The sequence below is a fragment of the Charadrius vociferus genome, unplaced genomic scaffold (assembly GCF_000708025.1).
Source record: "Charadrius vociferus isolate BGI_N301 unplaced genomic scaffold, ASM70802v2 scaffold472, whole genome shotgun sequence".
In the NCBI taxonomy this organism is placed as follows: domain Eukaryota; kingdom Metazoa; phylum Chordata; class Aves; order Charadriiformes; family Charadriidae; genus Charadrius; species Charadrius vociferus.
The window spans coordinates 168,340-188,727 of record NW_009647735.1 but is presented as its reverse complement, the minus strand read 5'-3'; the positions used below and the strand labels follow the sequence as shown (position 1 = coordinate 188,727).

The 20,388-nt window shown below is 37.2% G+C and overlaps 1 protein-coding gene across 1 annotated transcript in view; it reads left to right on the top strand.

Annotated features, from left to right (window-relative positions):
- Nucleotides 1–1,560: 1,560 nt before the first annotated feature.
- LOC104283497 (fibronectin type-III domain-containing protein 3a-like) overlaps nt 1,561–20,388 on the top strand; it is a 30,047-nt gene continuing 11,219 nt past the window's right edge. The window contains 11 exon segments of the mRNA XM_009881673.1: nt 1,561–1,656; nt 7,091–7,166; nt 8,365–8,441; nt 12,076–12,307; nt 13,443–13,715; nt 15,089–15,144; nt 16,353–16,507; nt 16,777–16,836; nt 18,335–18,473; nt 19,445–19,498; nt 20,189–20,336. Of these exon segments, the coding sequence (XP_009879975.1) occupies nt 1,561–1,656; nt 7,091–7,166; nt 8,365–8,441; nt 12,076–12,307; nt 13,443–13,715; nt 15,089–15,144; nt 16,353–16,507; nt 16,777–16,836; nt 18,335–18,473; nt 19,445–19,498; nt 20,189–20,336 (1,366 nt within the window).

Sequence of the window (20,388 nt, the reverse complement as noted above, 5' to 3'; positions counted from 1 at the left end):
GTATTGTTATGCTGTATTTTGTGGCTGTGTGATTGTATCAGTTATTCTGAGACGCTTTTGCAATCAAGAAAGAATGTGGGTTTTGCCAATGGATGCTACCAGTCTCTTTACCTTGTAATGGTAATATAGGAAAAATACGTGTAATATCAACTGTATTACAGACCCTTTCTGAATGAAATGAGTTAACACCAGAAGAAATGATAGCAGTCAGGCTATGATGTTTCTCCCAGTGTCATTAATCTGCTGAAGATTCAGTCCTACGAGTACAGAATTAATCAAGAGTTTCCCCCCCCCCTATAATTTCGATACTGGGAACGGAGAACTGAACAAAGATTTGGCAGTTGTATGTAGACTGACTTGGTTCGTGCACAGAGTGGGCTGGGGAGTGTTTGTTTTCATTTTGCTTTTTATTCTTAATTTAATGAATTGGACTATCCTAACCGCATTTTGTCTTCTGTCTCGGTTTATAGGAGGTAATGGGAAGGGAGAAGGAAATGTCAGCATTTCCTGTATCCTGTTATCTTGTGCTTTTTATGGATGCTGAATTAACTATACACTGAAAATTCACTAACATTTGGATTGTATTTTGACTTATTGTAATCACAGATTATTTACTAGAAGCCCAAAACTATGCAGCGCTTTTCCATATGCAGTTCTCTGTGATGCTCAGTTAAGGACTTTATATAAAGTACTCTATTCTCTTGTATTTCCTTAAGCCTTGTTTTCACTGTGTCAGACTTCTGTATTGATGACGTGTTGCTACATTGGAGAAATTGGCGGGGGTTGTTGGTCGTTATAGAGACTGAAATGTACATGCGGTATGTGAATTACATGGCCTAAAACTTGGAGTACAAACAATTTAGAAATTGTAACTACAAATTTAGGAATAAAGTGCTGCTTAAGTGTAAGGGATGCAATTACACAGTAGCATAATTTACGTACTGATTTCATCACTTGTGGCATGTCAGGTTGAATATTCATGATCCATATTTAAGGAGTATATTTTTGGAAGAAGTATATGTATTCCTTAAATGCAGTACTTAACATATTACCCTACTTTTCATTTTTGACTACTTGGGTGTGCTCCATTGTGAAGAGCTTGGGTATGTGACATGTGATCCCTCTCCATGCTTTTAAGACTCTCAGTTTGCTCAAGTTTTTAAATGTTAAATGAAGCTAGAAGTGGATGTTTTATAGTAACTTTTGTCTCCAATTAAAGTCAGTTTATTTGAAAATCTTTGGGGGAGAGTTGTGGAGCGTTGAAGTCTGATGATATTTTCCGATTGAGTTTTCAAATATTCTTGACTTGTCATTAAACGATTCAAATAATATCATAGCGCAAGTATTTGACTTTGTTTTGTGGAAAGGAAAAAAAACACAAACAAAAACAATGTCCTGAACGCACTGCTGTATTGTTCTTCTGAAACATTGGTATCAAGTTTGGCCAACGAAGTAGAGAATTATTTGGGGGAGGGGAGAGGAGACATACCTAATGTTGGCACACTCTTTTGTTTTAGCAGGTGGTTAATGTGAGCTGTTGTCAATGAATGGTTTTCAGACATGATGGCCGACCAGCCGCCTCCATTAGAAGCTACGCCTATATTGAATGAAGTGCCACTTCTACCTCATATGGTTAATGGGGACAGCATACAACAGGCAAGTAAACCCCTAGCACTTTTTTCATACAAGTCATGTCATACTGTGCCAGCGCTGGTAGTTGGGAGGTTGACATTCAAGCATACTGTAGCAAACGGAACAAATAGAAAAAACTATTTGTTGCACAACTTGTATGATGGCTGAAAGAGAAGGAGACTTGGAATAAAGCAACTGCAATACTGATTTGCAAAGTTAGAAAAGCGTGTGATTCTCAGCACTGATATCCATCAGTAAAATAGAAGTGCAGATATAGAGAGGAAGAAAATCATTCAACATTAATATAGTGGAAATGTGAAAACATTGCAAATTAAAAGGACTATTTGTTATACACATGTAAGTGCTTTAAAATTAAAATAGGCAATCAAAGAAGGAAAAATATAAGATATGGATTTAATAAAGTGCTATGGTTTTGAAAGCTGTTCTTAAAGCTCATGTAAAATCATCAGTAAGTGGGTGAAGTGCTCTAAACCAAGAAGTCTATTGCAGGGAAATGTAGAGGAGAAGCAAGACCTTGGCTTCCTGATATTAAGTGTCTTCATTAATAATTACAATGCACTGGTGAAACCTGAGTATGTTTAGTTGAAATGTTAGAGTTTTATTAGACTCAACTCTTCAGAAGTATCTGGTACAATTAGAAATATAAATAAAAGTGAAAGCAAAATGATTTGACTGAAGCACAAACTTGTATAAGTTGTAAGTAAACTTGAAGTGAATTTACTGTTTGGCAGTAGAAGCTGAGTGCCTTGTATGGCAGGTACTGAGAGATCTTCCTGTCATTTGGAGATAGACTTCCAGTGCACTCAGAAGTGTTACAGGTATCCTGACTTTTTAACACTGGATGTTATTTTAAGAAGCATCTTCCTCCTGTCCTAGAGCAGCTACAAACGTGACTGGTCCTGAGAGGAGAGAAAAGGTTTGTTTGTTTTAAAATAGCTAAATAGCTGTTTGTTGGCTGGCAGCAATTGCACAGGGTGATGGATAATCTCACCTAGACTCCCTTTCCCACAAAAGATTGGACCAGATGGTCTCTTGAGGTCTCTTCCAACCTGGGCTGTTCTAAGGTTCTGTGATAACAAAACATAAATTCGAAGGATTTATGTGCCTGGACTTAATCATTTTGTTGAAGCAGGGGACAAAACTGCCCGTTGCTTTAACCTGATCAGTTATAACTTCAAGTATCTGACAGTAATTGAAATAGGAATTAAGGGGTTAATCCAGAAGGAAAAGTTGCGTAAAAGTTTCTGGAGGATAACTGTCATATGATTATGAAGGGTAACAGTGAAGACCTTGGCATATTTGAATGTACAGTGGATAAACAGGGTACAACAATATAATCATGAATTGTTGAGGATCTGATGGACATAAATGCTGAAGAGTTTTACAGGAGGTACCCTGTACTTTGTAATTGTTAGAGATGGGGAATGATTGTAGTTTATTTGCTTGTAAAAATAGACTTTATTTAAAAAGTCTACTCTGCTTTTTTTTCCCTCATACTCTGGAGATCAAATACAGTGACTGTTTTGAAATAAGTGAAGCTATAGAGTCTCTACATTAATTCTGAAGTTCTAGCATTAGCAATGTGAAATTTTAGACACTGACCAGCTGTGAGGTTATTCAGTAGCTACTGTTTCATGTTACACAAGGAAAAGAGATCAAGTAGATCTAACTGGAGACTGTCTCCATAGCTGTACTTGTATAGCGTGTCTTGGTATATAGATCAGCGTGTAGAATACTAGATTATTGAACGACCCAAAAGAAGGTGACAGTCGTTTAAATTTTTGAAACCTCGTGGAGACTGTTTGCAATCAAGTGAGGTTAAAAAAAATAGCTTGATCTTGGAGGTGTATGGGAAAATGGCATTTTAAGAGTAGACTTCGAACACTGGTTGTCTCTGAGACTTATAATTGAATTATACTGGAAATAACAAATAAGTCTGTCTAGTGAAAATCTTCATGTGCCAACATTTCCCATTCTAGCATGTCAGTATATAAACAACCGTGTCATGTTGCCGTAGGTCAGCTGCCTAACAAATACACTTGCTGCCCTTGTTTGTGGCACCTTTCTCTGGAGAGGAGAAGCTTCTGAGCCACAGTCTCACATTGTAAAGTTTGCTTTTAAGTTGGGTATTAATGTCGAAGCTCTATTAATGCAGATGTTTTTTAATTATTTTGCTGCCAATGCTGTAGAGGATAGGCTAATTATAGAGTCCTGTGCTGTGGTTTCGTTTTCAGAAATAAAACTTGTGCTGTTTGTGGCAAGTCCCTTCAGTCAGATGCAGCACCCAGTTCGTTAGTTTCGTTTCACATAAAGTATCAGTTGGAAGCTTTCTGGAAGGGTTTCTTGTTTTAAAAATCTTCAGCAATGGAAATTATGTGAATAAGGGATAAGAGCAAAACACTGACCAGTGCTTTGAAATAGCATGATCCCACTTGTTCAGAAATGGTGGTACATGACGCCTGAAGGTGTCGGCATTACTGTGACCCCTAGCACTAGTCTGTTTGCTAATTTGGCTTGGATTGACTCATTAGAAACACTCAAGCTTCCTGGAAATTTTCCTTGGTGGAAGGTAGATGGAACTGCATTTGTTTCATTAATTATAGTGAGTTATTCCTCTAAGACATTGCCCCATGCATTCCTGAAATTCCAGTCTCTGAACTGCTCTACAGCCCTGTGATTACACCGCTTACTTGTGATCCTTTTTGCTGAGTTCAGTTAATAGTTTCCTGAACTGTTTGTGAGAACTTCAGTTAATTGAAACCTGTTCCGGAGACCTGACATGTTCAGAGGCTCTGAATTTCTAAAAGGGTCCCTTTCCTGCCTCTGAATTTTCTTGCCTTCAAAGACGGAGACTTGCTGTGGGGCTTAATACCTGCCTGCGGAGTCCTGTCTCCTGCTAGTGTCCATCCCCAGCAGCTGTTGTTCGCAGCAGATCTCATCTTTCCTGTTTCTGTGTGCTCTGGCAAATCCCCAGCGCATTGTTGCCTGTTTTCTTTAAACAATTAACATCGCTTCTCTCTTTACTCCTAGAAATTTGGTAGCATTGAAGTCATAAATTTACTTACATACTGAAATGACAGATCAGCTTAAGTTTCAATGTTTTAATTATGCCATTTTAAAAAGTGTTATCTGTCATCTCTCCTTCTTGTGGAACCGTAATAAATTGAACAGGCCTGCTAGCCAGTCAGTAATGAGGTTTTTGGTGTTTTACTTATGTCCAGAAGCAACTCATCTGCCTCAAGTAAAATTGTCTCCTGTACTGTGAAATCACTGGAGCAGGGGCTGTGTTCATATATGCTTCTGCATCGCCTGGTAAAAATTAAAAGCTAAGATTAATGTAGCAATATGCAGAAGCTCAAAAACAGTGTTAAACAGCATTTAACAGTCTGCTCCTTTCAGTTTTGTTTTACACACAGCAGTTTAAATGTAACAGATCTGCGCAAACCTCAATCTCTTTCTGTGCTGAAGTTGCACACTCAAGGGTAGAGGGAGAGAGAAGCGGGAGACGTAAGCTGTAACTGCAGGAGACGTGGGTGTGTTTGCACTTACTCTCTTACACGTTAGTTGGAGAAGTGGGCTTTGGCTAATGCCAGCATAAGCGACTTGGCAAACTCTATGGAAAAGAGTAGTCAGTGGAATTGGTCAAAATGCAAAGGTTGAACGAGGGACCGCAAGATCTTAAGTCTCATTCTTTTCAGTGATCTTTTTGTTAATGACTGATATAATAGAATTGAGGTGTACTTAATAGATCTGAAGCTGATATGAAATGGGAGGAATTGCAAGTGTCTCGGAACTCTGAATTTATTTTGATTACTAGAAATATAATCCAGAAAATTAGCAGCGAATACAACGTACTGTGTTTAGGTAGTCAACTTACCGCAAGGAATTACTGGTTTAGTAGTGGTCCTTTAGAATAAGGTCTGCCGAGGGATGGATAAAGACTGCAAGTGGAAGTCATCAGTGTTGCAGCATTTCAAAAAAAAAAAAAGCAGATACAAATCGTAAAAGGATTTATATACAGGACATGGCATCTAAATCACAGAAAACAATCTTTTCTTTTATTGGTGCTTTATTCTTTATTTCATTGGTGGTTAAGACATGGAGTAATGGGTTCAGTTTGAAGTAGGGTATGTTAAAGTTAGATGATAAAATCGGTAATGATGTGAGGATAGTGAAACTGTGGTGCAGATGCCTGGAATGTTGATGGAGCTCCATCGCCAAAGATGTAGCAGCACAAAACAGACAGGCTTATGCATTAACATCATGTGTAGTTCATTTTTACTAGGAGTTAGATGACTAAGTCATCTCTTCAGGTCCCATCTACCTGATTTAATTGTCATTCCAGGAATAGAATAAAAATATTTTATAAAAATTTATTGAAACAAAATTATACTCTGAGTTTCATAGCTGGTTTTACAAATATATTTTATTTCAATTTTTACATCAGCCTTTCTCCTTTATGTGCTAGCTGTCACCAGGGTGGAATTTTGACTATGTAACTGTGCGGTTCTTACATGGCCAAACCACTCATTTTACTAAAGAATTAGACCTATGCCTATGTAATATAGTAGAACCTCACTGCAAAATTATTGTACTAAAGTTGTTGTGTTACAATAAAACTGAAGCACAGCTGCCAGTGTTTTACAGTAAGCCTGAAACGTGCTGTGAATGGGGTAGAATGAGGGGATCATTTGTGTTACCCAGCACAAGGGAAATAATAATGGCAGATGTCCACGTTGATTTGTGTGAAAGTGAATGTGATCATGTCCAAACTGACCCGTGGAACCTCACTGTTAGTTGTATTACACAAAGGTGAGAAAACACACCTGATATCTCAGGAGCTGTAGGGCAGAGGCAGTAGGCATGACCTGCTTCATCACCTCTTCTGCCCTCCTTCCACCCCCAAAGGACTGCATACTTTATTAAGTTACCTGATAGTATCAGAGAATATATTGTCAAAATACATACCAGTAGGCTTTCAATGAAAAAATATGGCTGAGTTTTGGGCAAAGCATTTATTTTTTGTGTGTGTAGTTCTGATTTTACTAATTTAGCCCTGAAACTGAAGTAATCTCATGGACAAAGTTTGGAAAGCAAGGTGAATCTTAGGTAATCTATTCCTTCAGTAATGGAGGACAAAGCAGTGTGAAAATATTGAAAATAAAAATTGTCAATTGTATCAAGGAAAGCACTTCTGGTAGTAATTGGAGAAAAATACTGGTTATGCAAAACTAATGATTTTCTGTCAAAGTATGAAGAAGTTTCATTCTACCCATCAGTGTTTCTCATCTTGCTTTCTTATTCTCTAAGATTGCCAAAGCTATATAGTTTTAATCTAACATGTGCATATAAGGAAGAGATGGGGATTTTTTTTTTGCCAGGAAATTTCTAACATTGGAAAAAAAAAATAAAGCCTCTCATGTTTTGTTTTCTACAGGTTATTCTTGTACAGGTAAACCCGGGTGAAACATTTACAATTACAACTGAAGATGGACACATTCAGTGTATTCAAGGTAAACTGCAGTACAGAGTCCAAATATTTTGATTCTGCAAATACCATAAAATTACTATCAGTATTGGTTTCTGTAATGTTAAGTGTGGTTTTGCATGTTCTGCAATGTAATAAATCAGATTTTTCAGTTTGTACTTAAAGCACAAATAAGACAGCGCTGGGAAATTGACAGGATTTCCTGCATCTCTGCAGACTTTGCTGCTAATTTATAAAAGGCTGGCATCTCAACTGTTTTTGTAATGGTCCTTGAATAACTGTGTTCTCAGAATCTTAACACGTGAATTTATGTGGGACTTAGTCTACGCTAATCTAAACAACTTTAATAGATGCTGTGTGACCTCACTTTACTGTAAGGTAGTGGCTACTGTTTATGGCTACAGACTACATTTTACTTTCTGGGTAAGTGACAGAACCGCAAATCTTGAGTCGGGTCAAAATATCTCCTGTAAGTCAAGTTGAATATATCAGTACTTCCATTTTTGGAATATTCTTCACCATTTGAAATGATATTATATAAAATGTGTACATTCTGCTTTCATCAAATCACAGACAGGAATACTTTCTTTCAGCTTGATGTGAAAAATAATATATTCTGATGGAAAAAAAAAAAAAAGAAAAAAGGGTCGGTAGACCAGCTGTCAACATTACTGTGGTGCCAATGTTGTTGCTACAGACTTAGCTTTGTTACAAAACAAGAATTAAAATTTATCTATGCTGATTTGTATCCAATTAAAGAACTGCTGTTGGCTGTATATGCGTCATGGTCGGGATAAATCTAATGTGTGCTTTTTGTAGAATAAACGTACAGCCATACTTGCATTCAGCAATATTATCTAAAATTCTGGATGCTTCCTGGAAGTTACTAAACCATTATTAATGTGTGTTTGGAATGTGAAAATGATTTATCCATTGGTGACATAAATTGCATTATTTTTCTTGATGAAAACTTGGTACAGTCACTTTTTTTTTTTTTCAATCTCAGTCCTGATTATTTAAGTTTCTCTCCTAATTGACTTTTTTATTGGATAGTTTAAGCCTTGCTTCTAAATCTACTTGTCTAAAAGTAGTTCCATAAATGCAGAGTTGGCTGCAGTTGCTGGCTTTTCAGGCACCAAAGTGAGCCACCACCTTTGGAAAAAAGGTGTCTCGAGTTTGTAAAAGCCTCATTTGTTAAAAAGTGGCACCTTGTTACTTCTCAGGTCCAGCACATGTTCCTATGATGTCACCAAATGGTTCTATGCCGCCTATATTTGTGCCTCCCGGTTATGTATCTCAGGTAAACTTTAATTTATTCTTGTATTTAAGTATGTTTGTGGGTGTGGCTTTTGAACAATAGAGCTATTGACTATTTTATCTAGAACAGCTCTTAAAAGCATTTCTCTTTTTCCACTGAACTTATCAACTATTTAACTTTATTTTAGGCTCTGTCACCTTCTGCTCACTTAGAGTTTGATCTAGTTTTCAGGATGTTTTTAATAATGCTACTAGGCAGTAAAAGACTTTCAGTAAGGTGGCTCTGAATTGCCTATCTGTTGAGTTCCATTAGCAGGATCCACATCTTGATTTTTTTTTTTTTTTCAAGATGTTTTCGGTGAAAGTAGGTGCCTGGGTCATATGAACGATCACAGTTGAGTGCAGCCTGCTAAGTGTCAGAGGACTGATGACTATAGATGGTGCTTAGCGCTGCTAGAAACAGTCTGATGGGAACATAGCTGGGGGCAGGGTTGGAATTGATCATGTCTCACGCATACTATGAATATGAGACTTTTTTTTTTTTTTTTTTTTTTACATTGGGGTTATATGGGTTGTACACCAGTTATCATTCTCTTTCATCCCTTAGGTCTTTTTTTATCCCTGGGCTGCATCAGATATTTCTCTTTAATGTCTACTCTTAATTCAGTTTTTTCTATTCTAGTATAACTATATTTATAATCACAGTTTTCAATGCCCCTTTCTTTGCCAGCTCAGATCTCCTTAACATGCAGCAAAGCACTTTACTATTATAGCAGAGGTGTGAAGAGGAGTGTTAATGCTAGTGATAAGTGCCTATGAAACGAGCAGGACTCTGGGCTTCTCTCCCAGCTTTACTTTTCCATTCTCACTGATTTTCCACTCCTCTGTGTTTTTAAGTCATAGCAGATCAGACCTACGTGTGTGTGGTATTTGAACTGTTATCAGAGGTATTTAAAGCTGCCAGTTTGATTTACTTTTCAATTAATGCATTTTTAAAGGGAAGTAATTCAAAACAAATGTTTAAGTGGGACAGGCTAGGTTTCTTATTTTCTAGTGATGTTCAAAATCAGGAGTTTCCTGACTAGGTGTGAAAACATTGCTAGCTGTATGTTCTTGAGTTCCCCAGACAGTTGTCTTTTTGCATACAGCTGCCTCTGTATTTTGTGCCTCCGCTATTAGAAGTAGGTACTTTCATGCAGACCCTGGAGAAAGATCCACCAGATAATTTATGCATCAATATGAAATTGAGTCTTCTGCAAACAGTATGCAAAGCACTGGCAGATGCTGAGGTGTACAAACTGAAAAATACATTTGTTCTGTGTTTGCTGTCACATGAAACTAGGGGGGGTGTGTTGTTTTGTTTTCCCTTCATTGTTATGACAAGGATAGACAAGTTTGAAACCAACTTTAAACACAGCCGTCAAAATTTGCTCTGAGTTTTGCCTTGTATGTGTTACTGCATAGTATTATAACACATGCTATGGAATGTAGTTCAAGTGGTGTATTCAGTTCCGTTGATGAACCAAAAAGCCCCCCACGTTGTTTCTAGAACAAAGTGTATTCGGTGTAAGCTTAGTCTTAAGTGACTTCTTGTAATTTTTTTCTTCTATGTAAAGTCTGGTAATAGTTGCTAATAATACAGCTGACTGAGGCCGTCTCACAGCTGAACTTTGTCATAGCAGTTTGTGAGTGGACACATTCTATTTCCCTTCAGAAGAAGAATTTCTTGTTAGTTTGCTCTGTCTTTTGCAGAGGAGCTTTTCAAAATGTACTTTTGGCATAAGCAATATTTCAACATCTGTAATGCCTTCTGGGCCAACTAGGAAATGCTACAGTGATCTCTTACAGCCAAACTAAATATGCTTTAGGAGAGGATCTTGAAGAAACTAACAGGATAAAACATAGGGCCTGCTTTTGTGTAAGTGCTTTCTTTAAATGCCTGCAAATATAAATTGTGTATATTTTAAATGACAGAGGGCTACATAAATAAGGTGAAATCTTCTAAGAACAGGTTTTATTGACTTTATAGATTGCATTAAAAAAATAAGGTTTTTTGCATCTCAATTTTGTATGCCAGTGTGCAACTGGAATGCGCCCCCCACTTGTGTCCACGAATGTTTTCTGCTGACTACATGATCCATCTCTGTTAATACTAAAGTACTGTAAGGCCCTGCCTAATAGCGTTTGTGATTTGCATTTTTAAATGCAACTTGGAGGAGGTGACTGATTTAGAAGGAAGGAAGCATAAAACTGCAAACTAATTTTAAACCAATCCAAGAAAAATGCCTTGTTTTCCAAATGAGAGTTGGTAAATTTTGAAGTGTCAGTTTGTCTTTAATATTGAACATTTTGCTATCATTGATTTTTTTTTTTTCTAATTACATTGCTCAAACCTCTTTAATTTTTTGTGTGAGGGAGAAGAGAAAACAATTGATTTGTTGTCTGCCTTTAAACAGGATTTAATACAGTCTAGTTTGCTTCTGAGTCAGACTTCTTATTAGATACAGTCTGAATTTTATGCCAGTGGACTTCTGTATTGTAGCAAAAGAAACAAACTGTAATATGACCAGGTGATTTCTCTGATGGTCAACTCAGAGGTCTTTGACCCTGTCAGAACTGTAGGTGCTAAAAACTTAATCCCTCAGATATGCAAAATGGACTGTAACTACAGAATGACAACAAATCAGAGCAGATGTCCTCTGTCTGTATGATAAACCCTACCTGGAGAAAAGACCCTGTAAACCTCAGCCTCTGGTTGTCTGTTCTAGGGGTCTTAAAGATGAAACTAAACTGGGCATTGTTTTACTTTGGTGTCATCATTGTTTAATATGTCTTTTTGTGAATCCTACTCTGGTGTTATTTTCTGACCTTGTCTTCTAAAACCTGTGTTCTGTCCAAAGTCTCTTCTCAGTTTTAAGATTTAGAGAAGCGTTATTGTATAAAACCTTAACGTGTCTTAAGTTTACTGTAGGAAAAGCAATACATTGAGATATTAATGTATTTCACACTGGCAGAATTAGCCTCCAGAAGGAGCCTATATATTGCTAGTTTAGGACACATGCTTAGGAGTGTGCGTGTGCATACATATGCATGCACTGTCTTAGCATCTTTTTATCCTAGAGTTCAGACGCACAGGCAGGTTCCTTGTCTGAATTCTCTTAGCCTGTGGCAAACATGAAATATTCTGACATTTGAGTTGGGTTGGATCATAGTACAAGACAGCAGAGCTGACTTGTAGTACTTTGTACTTGCCATAGGCTAAGAACGTGTATGCAGACGTGTACCACAAATCAGATGGCGTGCAGTGACTTGTGCGTACAATAGCGTTGTCAGTCAGGATGTGGTCTGAAGCAGTTCTTCTAACTGTAATTACAAGTAGACTGGGAATTACACCCTGATCAATTCACATTACTTATTTAAAATAACATACATTATTCATAAATTATAGATTGCTTAGCACTTTAGTGTGTGAGGCTCAGCTCCTTAGAACTGACTGCTTCAATCTCCAGTTTCTTCCAGTAATGTATGCTGGGTTTCCACTGGAATGCATTTTGCTGTGTATATCCCTGACTGACTGATTGTGGGTATAAACTTAAGCGTAAAGATTCTTTATTAAATGTACAATATTTACAAGATTTTTTTTGTACTGATGTTTCGTTTCTTATGTTGCGTGACAGGTGGTGGAAGAAAATGGAGTTCGTAAAGTGGTGGTATTGCCACACTCGGCTGAATTCCATCCTTCCATGCATCCTCCTCCTCCTCCTCCCCATGTGCCACATTACATGCATCATCACCATGCTTTGCTTCCCCACCCACCTCACCCAGTGTACCCTCTGGTTCCTGGGACGGGAGAGCTACCACCACAGTTCATTCACCAGCATCCACCACCACACGTTTTTCAAGAACAAGGTGAGAGCGCAGGTGACGGTTAAATACATGAGAAGGCCTTTTCACTCTGTGTATCTAGATTGAAACAGCTGAGTTCTGTTGGTAGCTCTTCCACACATTTCTGTGATTTTGGTGCTAGTTATTAGACTCCCTGAGCCTTAGATGTGTTTATGGGGTATCTTAAAATACACTTGTGTATAAGGTATCAGGGCAACCTGGGCCAGTGTCTCACCACCCTCACAGTAAAGAATTTCTTCCTAATACCTAATCTAGATCTACCCTCTTTCAGTTTAAAACTGTTACCCCTCATCCTGTCACTACGCTCCCTGATAAGGAGTCCCTCCCCATCTTTCCCATGGGCCCCTTTAGGTACTGGAAGGGGCTGTAAGGTCTCACTGGAGCCTTCTCTTCTCCAGGCTGAACAACCCCATCTCTCTCAGCCTGTCCTCATAGGAGAGGGTCTCCAGCCCTCTGGTCATCTTCATGGCCCCCTCTTCCTTCTATCAGGGAAGAAAGGCAACTGTAAGGCATAATCTTGAGCAGCTAACAAAAGAGAAAGGCCTGAATAATTAAATTTAAAAAAAAAAAAAAAGGAAAAAAACCACAAACCCTAAATGCAGCAAGTGATCAAAAATAATGTTTAAGAAAAAAAAATCAACTGTTTGGATGTGGGTTAAATGGAAGAATGGAAACTTGCTTGCAGATATTTTGCATATCTTATTGTAGCATTTAACTAACATTGACGTTTCAAAACAAGGATTAAACCTCCAGGCACATTCTTTTCCTACTACCTGATCTTTATACTCACTGATTTGAGCCCAATCTGTAAACTCTTTATCAGATGAGATTCCTAAAGTCTAGCGATGTTCTGCCAGTCAGCGGTGTGATATATGCATGTTTCTTGTCTGTGGCTCTGCTGCCCAGAGACACCTGAGTATCAGCCGTGAAACTCCTCAGGGCTTCACGGGCGCACCGGGCTGACGTTGTGTGAGCCATGCAGCGCCATGCATCTACAGACTGACAAAGCAAGCACAGTGAAGTTCCACAGGTTTTCAAATTCTTGTCTTACTGTAGTTATTCTTCTAATTTATAGAGTGTTTCTCAGGTGTCAAGTAAATCATACTGAATAATGAACTGAGTTCTCCTTTCTTTGTAGAACCTCGTACTCATGGAAGGACAAACTTCATTCAGCGAGATGAAAGGAGTCTCAAAATGCAAGAACACCTGAAGAAAAGACTAAAAGACAGACAAGCTAGTGGTCATACTAACAATAAACTTAACAGTCCTCCATCTTCACCACATAAAGTTGTTAATTCTTCCAATGCAACAATTCAGAATGGAAATGGAAAGGGACAGCAAGGGGCAGGAGGACCACTAAAGCAGAAGCAGATAGGAAAAACAAAGGGCAGTCCAGATGCAGAGATGGGAGGTAGGTTGCATTGAAGGGGTAAAAAAAAACAATCTAGATTCTTTTGTGACAGAAGATGCTGTGAGTTCATTGCAAAATAGTTTCTGAGAAAAATGATTTTGTAAATTTCTTTGGCTCTTCAGGATTAGAGGAAGCCTGAAATACTTTTCATTATGTTTAGATTATTTTTTTTTTCTCTAGAAATCATAGTAATGTCAATGTTCATTTGAAATTTATCAAATAAGGTCTTCGGGAAGATTTAATTTTAAATCTTTTGTTTACTTCTCTGCCTTTTCTGACCCAGGACTGATCAATATTCCAAGTGAAGATGACCTGTGGGTACTTATATAAAAAACTTCTGATGTCATTCTTTGTGATACTTTTCAGATAACTAGAAGTTACTGAAAACTTCAAGAAATAGGAAGGTTTGAGCAACTGTCTCGACAGGTTGCTGTTTGATCAGTTGTAATTTCAATCCAGTGTGTTATTTTGATCAGATTAATGTTTGAGTTTTTTAATAGCTTATGGCTATTTACTTGCACACTAAAATATATTGTGTACCGTATCTTTGTCTTTCATGTTGATTTGAAACAGTGTCGCTGAAACACAGCCAGTTTCTTATGATTCCTTAAATTATTTGTGTATCTTTGTAGCGTCTTGTATGTGTGTCTTAATTTAAGTGGATTTGTTAGGCTGCAAGGTCTAGTCCTCCGTGTTGCTATTGTATCTTTGGTTAGAGCAATAAAAAAGAAACCTAGCTCTCTATCTTGGGAAGGAAATAGAGGTGGAAGCTTTTATTCAACTTATTTCAAGGGTGAAAAATATACTTGATTAAAGATCTGCCTTAATGCAAATTATTGGGGGGGGATAAGGTTTTATTTGTGGACAGAATAATATCCTGATTTGTTTGATATGGACAACTGTATAGACAGGATTCATTTTATACGGGTAATGCTTTTGGTACCAGTAAGTATTTTTAGTGTGCAGTTTTGATCAGGCTTGTTCTAAATTATGCCTAGTCCAAGTGTTTTGCAATAGAAATTCAAGGAAAGCACATACAATAGAGAGATAAGATCTTATTGTCATTTCTTTAACACCTTTTACTTTTGGAGGAACATTTTTGTGTTGTCAAAGAAAACCCGTTTATGCCTAGATGAGGAAAATATACCCTTTGTGCAGGATGTGCTAAAAGGGTTTTTGTAACACTGTTAGTTTTGGATAGTTCATGTTTCTACCCCTCACATAGCCAAAACAAACAGGGGAAATGAACTTTGCACAATAAGTACTATTGTTAAACTCTTAATGAGGCGAACTCCATCTTGTGGTGGCATTTTTGTAACAGACTGGTTTACTCTTGGGGTTTTTTGTAATCTGTTTTGTATTTGAAATTTCAGAATCTGACACAGAATCCAAGAAATGTGATATTCACTTGAGCATTGGCAAGCCAGTCGTAAGTATTATCCTTAAAATACCATTATTTTCTGTGCATATACTTTCTATAAAATAACATGGATCTTATTGATCTCTCTTGCTTTTTTTCTTAATGTTTTATTTTTTAATAGAGAAAATGTATTTTAGTTGTCAGAGGTTGTAGCTCGAAAAGGGCAACCATGCTATAGAAACCTACTTTTTTGCAACTTTCTGAAACTGTCTGTCTGACTCGGTTTCCCAGTCTGTAACCTGCGAGTATATCCACTGTTGAAGTCGTATAGTATATGAGAGCACTTTAGTAACTTGCAAACAAAGGGCCTGCTAAACTAATGGAGGTCTGTCCCCTCTTGAACCATCCTTCGTTCAGCATAGAGGATTTAAGAATACTGGGTACAGAATTTACAAAATAGATCATCTCGTTATGTTATGTTTAGAAATCGGAGCAAATATTGGAGTATTTGCAGACTTGTTTAGGAAGTTGGAGTCTGGTGATGTTAATGTAAATGTCGAAAGGCTAAAACTGCACTGATATTGTTGATCTTGAGTATGTTTAATGAAACTCCTTTTCATTATGCATTATCTGTACAGTAAGCATGGGTTGTATTCTTTTGCTCCAGCTTTCTAGCTATTCTTTGTTACGGTAGTATTTCTTCATTGCTGCTTTTGACATCTGTACTTAATGCCAACAGAAGGCCATGATGACTTTGTCAGAGAAAATTTGGAGTATGGGAATTAAGCAGCAAAAATCTTAAACCAAAAATTTTAGTTGTGAGCACTTAAAAGCAGAGCCTTTTGCTATCATATAGCATAGTGGTTAAATATTAAGATTACATGAGAGAGTTGTAATGGAATTAGAAAGTTAGGCAGTCTGACTGTGCCTAAGTAGAGAGCCCGGGTCAGTGTTCAAGACTCCAAATCTGAAATTTTAATCCAAATGTGTGATACAAACAGTGCAGGAAAAATAGAAGTTTTCTCTTCACACACTGAGACAACGTAGTGTGTCTCTAAGTTTGTTTAGTGTTTGAAGGGAAATCCTTTAATCTGATCTTTTAGAAATGAAAAGAGGAAACAATTTAAATTCAAATGATGACTCGATATTTCCACTACAAAGGTAAAGAATTCCTCCAGTGAGGAACTTCATGGGCAAACTAGCGACACCATGTTATTGACTAATATACCTTTTATTACAGAAAGCAAACTTACTTGCATTATTTATGCTTTTAATAGGTTTCTGATATACAAGCAAGATCAGCCGTTCTGTCCTGGAATCTCCCAGTTAGTTCACAGAATGGAGAGAGCCATAGTCATAGTCCAGCAGCATTTACATTTGAAGTAGCAATATCCAACAGTGGTAAAAATGGAAAATTTAAATCTGTCTATGTGTAAGTTTAGTTTCTTCATTTAAGCACAATACCGATGTTTAAAAACATTAACCAATCAGCAATCTCTCTATCAGGAGCTGTTTGTTGACTTGCAGACCTACCTACTTCACGTGAAATAAATTTTAAGTAATATCACTAAGAGTTACATGGACAATGGAAAACTTGAAAATTAAATGTGCGCTACATGGTTTTGCTTTTCAATAAGCTTTTATCCTTTAAAGTATAAGGAAGAGCTGTGACTCTTGGTTTTTTTTTTTTCCTTTTCACAGTGGGGAAGAATTAACAATCACTCTTCCTGATCTCAGACCAGCAACTGATTATCATGCCAGGTATGCTTCTGGGGATGAAATACTTAATGCTTTTGTTGATATGTTAATTACAAAATGATTGTGGCTTCATGAAAAAGGTGTGATCACAAACAACTCGAGGAATATTCTGCATAAAATATCATAGCTATGGACGTTGCTGTTGCTATCTAAATTCCCACGTATCTTCTAATTTCATAAAAATGTCTCCTCGTTTTCCTCCCTACTATCTTCTGTCTTTTCTTGTTTCTCTGAACTTCAAGTTATCCTCTGTTGGTATTTTTTTAGAACAAGATTGGACTCAGTGAAAGAGATTGTTGCAGGCTGAAGGCAGAGGCAAATCAAATAATTTAGACTTTATCATGGATTTGCAAGTCTGACTTTTCTGCTTGATTTGTAAAGTTGCTTCTCTAAACTGCAAGCTGCTTAGCTGTGCAAGAAGGGAAGTGGAAACTGGTTGAGAAGTTAGATGCTGTGTTACAAGGGAACAAGACGTGACATTCAAGAATTGGCCCACAGAATAAATAAGCATTACTGGAGAAGGTGTGTAGCTGGTCAGGAAAAAGACAAGCTGGTTAAATAAGCCAGGAGAACACTGTGATCCAGTAGTAGAGAGAGCCTCTATGCTTGGGCACAGAAGAAAAGTTTTAAGACTTACTGAAGCAAACTCCAATTCTTAAACTGTAAAGCAGTTCTGTGTGTGCTAAACACTCGGCCCAGCTCCACTTGCATAGTGTAGTGTGTGTTTGGTGTGTGGCATTGCTTTCTGTACAGGCCAACTGTCTTTTGCCTACAGTGGATTTGGTAAGATGGACAGTATTTCTGAAAAGTTGGTCATGTCATTGCTCTTCAAAAACAAACATAAATGAGCGTGGCTGTTCTAGAGATTCTGTCCCATTTGAACAATTACACTGATAGATGTGGTTTTATTGCCTGAACAGCTGTTTCAGGCCATTTTAGTATCTGTACTCTTGCACAAGTAAGTGTTGTCCATATTTGAATCTCAGGATCTTTTTAGCAAAAGGTTAATTTCAAGTCAGGTATTCTGTTACCATTTGGTAACACTTGCTATAGTTTGCAGCGTGCCTCCCACTAAAATATCTCCGCTGTGATAGACAGTAATTGTAAAGTAAATGAAGGACACCAAATGGAATCTCCAAGGTCAGGAAGTGTACCTCTGTGATCTCCATCTCACTACTCCATCAGCATGCCCCTGTCTCCCTGAACACGGAACGGAGAATAGTGTTTCTTGTGATGTGGGCATCAGTTACTAGAACCTGGAGTGACATCCCAAACTCACTTTGTTATTTCTTTCTGAATGAAAAGGCATGAAATTATTGTCTTTTAGAATTAACAATCTGAAAGAAGAGTGATTGGGCACTTGTTTCCTATAACGTGAGCAGGCTGGTCTTGTTGCTGTAACCACTGCTTGTGATTAAATGCATTTCTAAAGCGGACAACTCTTTCCTTAAATTTTCAGGTGCTAATGCAATAACAACATAATTAATTGTCCTTTGTTCAGAGTTTCAGCAGCCAGCAGTTCCATAAAAGAATCCATTTCAGAATTAGTGAGCTTCACTACAGAAAGTTGTGAGCCAGACTGTCCAGCTGCACCGAAGCTAATTAACAGAACCAAAAACAGCCTGAGTTTGCAGTGGAAGGTAAGCACTCTGATGTATTAATGTACGGTGTGTTTAAATTTGCTTTGTCAGTAATTTAGTGTGTGCTTCAGGTGTTGGCTTTTAAGTTGCTCGGTTAAGACTGATAACTAAGTCATGATTGTTTCTTCCTCTTTCTTTCAATGTTTACTTAGTTTCTTGCATACGGCTTCAGTGTGATAGAGTTGCTAGCATGTCTCTCAAGTATGAACCCTTCAGTAGGAAAGTTCTCTTCTGAACTGGCAGCATAGGAAAGAATAGATCTAGCATTTATATTTTCACTTGTGGGTCCTGGATGATAAATGGATATGACTTAACATTATAATTCAGAGTTCTTATAGTTATTCTGACCCATTGTCTTTTCATGTTTTTCTTATGACTACGCTTATACCTGGAAAATGGTCTATAGCTAAATGAATTTAATTAGTTAACTTATTTCTATAATCTGTACTTAGAAAGTGAAGAAATTTCCCAACTCATTTGTCACAACAAGCACAAATATTGCTCACCTGGATGCTTATGTTGCTCAGACAGTTCGTGAACACGCAGTGCAAGGACACAAGGAAAAATGCTATATCATTGGCATTATTCATAAAATAAAACTATTAATAAGTTCATATTCTAAACTATCTGAATTAATAGTAGTAGTATAGCAGCCTGGACAGCCATGAGGTACGAGAAATTAAACTAGCTAAAATAGCGGCTATTTTTGACCTTTTCTAACTGACTTCACTGAATACGTGCATCTGTGCCCAGAGCGGAGTTTCAGATTATCAAATTATGTGTTTGTGGAAGAAGAGGGCTGTTCTGTATGCCTACTGCAGATTCTCTGCAGCTCTACACTAAATATTTTGTTTTAAAAGGAAGTTGGAGTATATTAAATTAAATTGTTAAAATGTTTTTTTAATGTGCTAAAATATTTATAAAAGTATAACCATTTGATTTCAACTTTTTTCATTGTTTCTTTTTTTCAGTCCTCAAATGACAATGGTTCCAAAATAACCAATTTTCTTTTAGAATGGGATGAGGTAAGACCTTTTCTAGTGGAAAAAAAAAATTGTAATGACATCTGTAGACCAATTATACTTAAAAATACTGTTTGCTTAGGTACATCAGCTATTTTCAGTGCAACTGTCCAGACAGTTTTAAAGGGACAAGCCGATTAAAAAGCTTGAATCAAATGACTAGTATTGCAGCAATTCAAGTAGACAGTCCTTTCAGATCCTTTGAGAGCACAGTGTAAACTCCCTCGTTTGGCTCTTGTCATTCAGGGTATCGTCAATTCCTCTGCTCTGTTTAAAGGGGTGAGCATTTGGCTTGTATCTTTGGTAGCTGTCACAAATACCACTTTACTCTTGAACTTCTTACTGAATTTTACTCCAAAGCGATAAAAAAAACTTCAAAAATGTGTTTTGTTTTCAGTTGCAGTCACTTATTGCCATTTTGTCAAATTGACAGTGCCAAAAAAATAAACAGATATCTCAATCAAAATGTGGTTTTGTTATCAAGAATGCTCAGGAATTACTATCAGCTTACTCAATATGACCATGATGACATTGGCTTTTTACATTCTTTAGGCTTACTGATGACTTTTTTTCAATGATTATTAAATTAATGAAATTAAATTTAGGGAAGTTTAAACTGAAGAAGTTGACCTTAGCAGGGAGCGTACAGTCTCCATGCAAAAAGTGACTCAGGTTGTTCTTACTTTTTTAAAGGGGAAGAATGGACCCTTCAAAGAATGCTACTATGGGCATCTGAAGCAGTATAAACTTACCAAACTCTCTCCTTCTACAAAATATTCACTCAGATTAGCTGCTAAAAATGATATTGGAATGAGGTAATGAACACGGTGTATCATATCACTTATTTTCTCATCACCTAGGTCTGCTGTTGCTAACATTTTTTTAAAATGTTT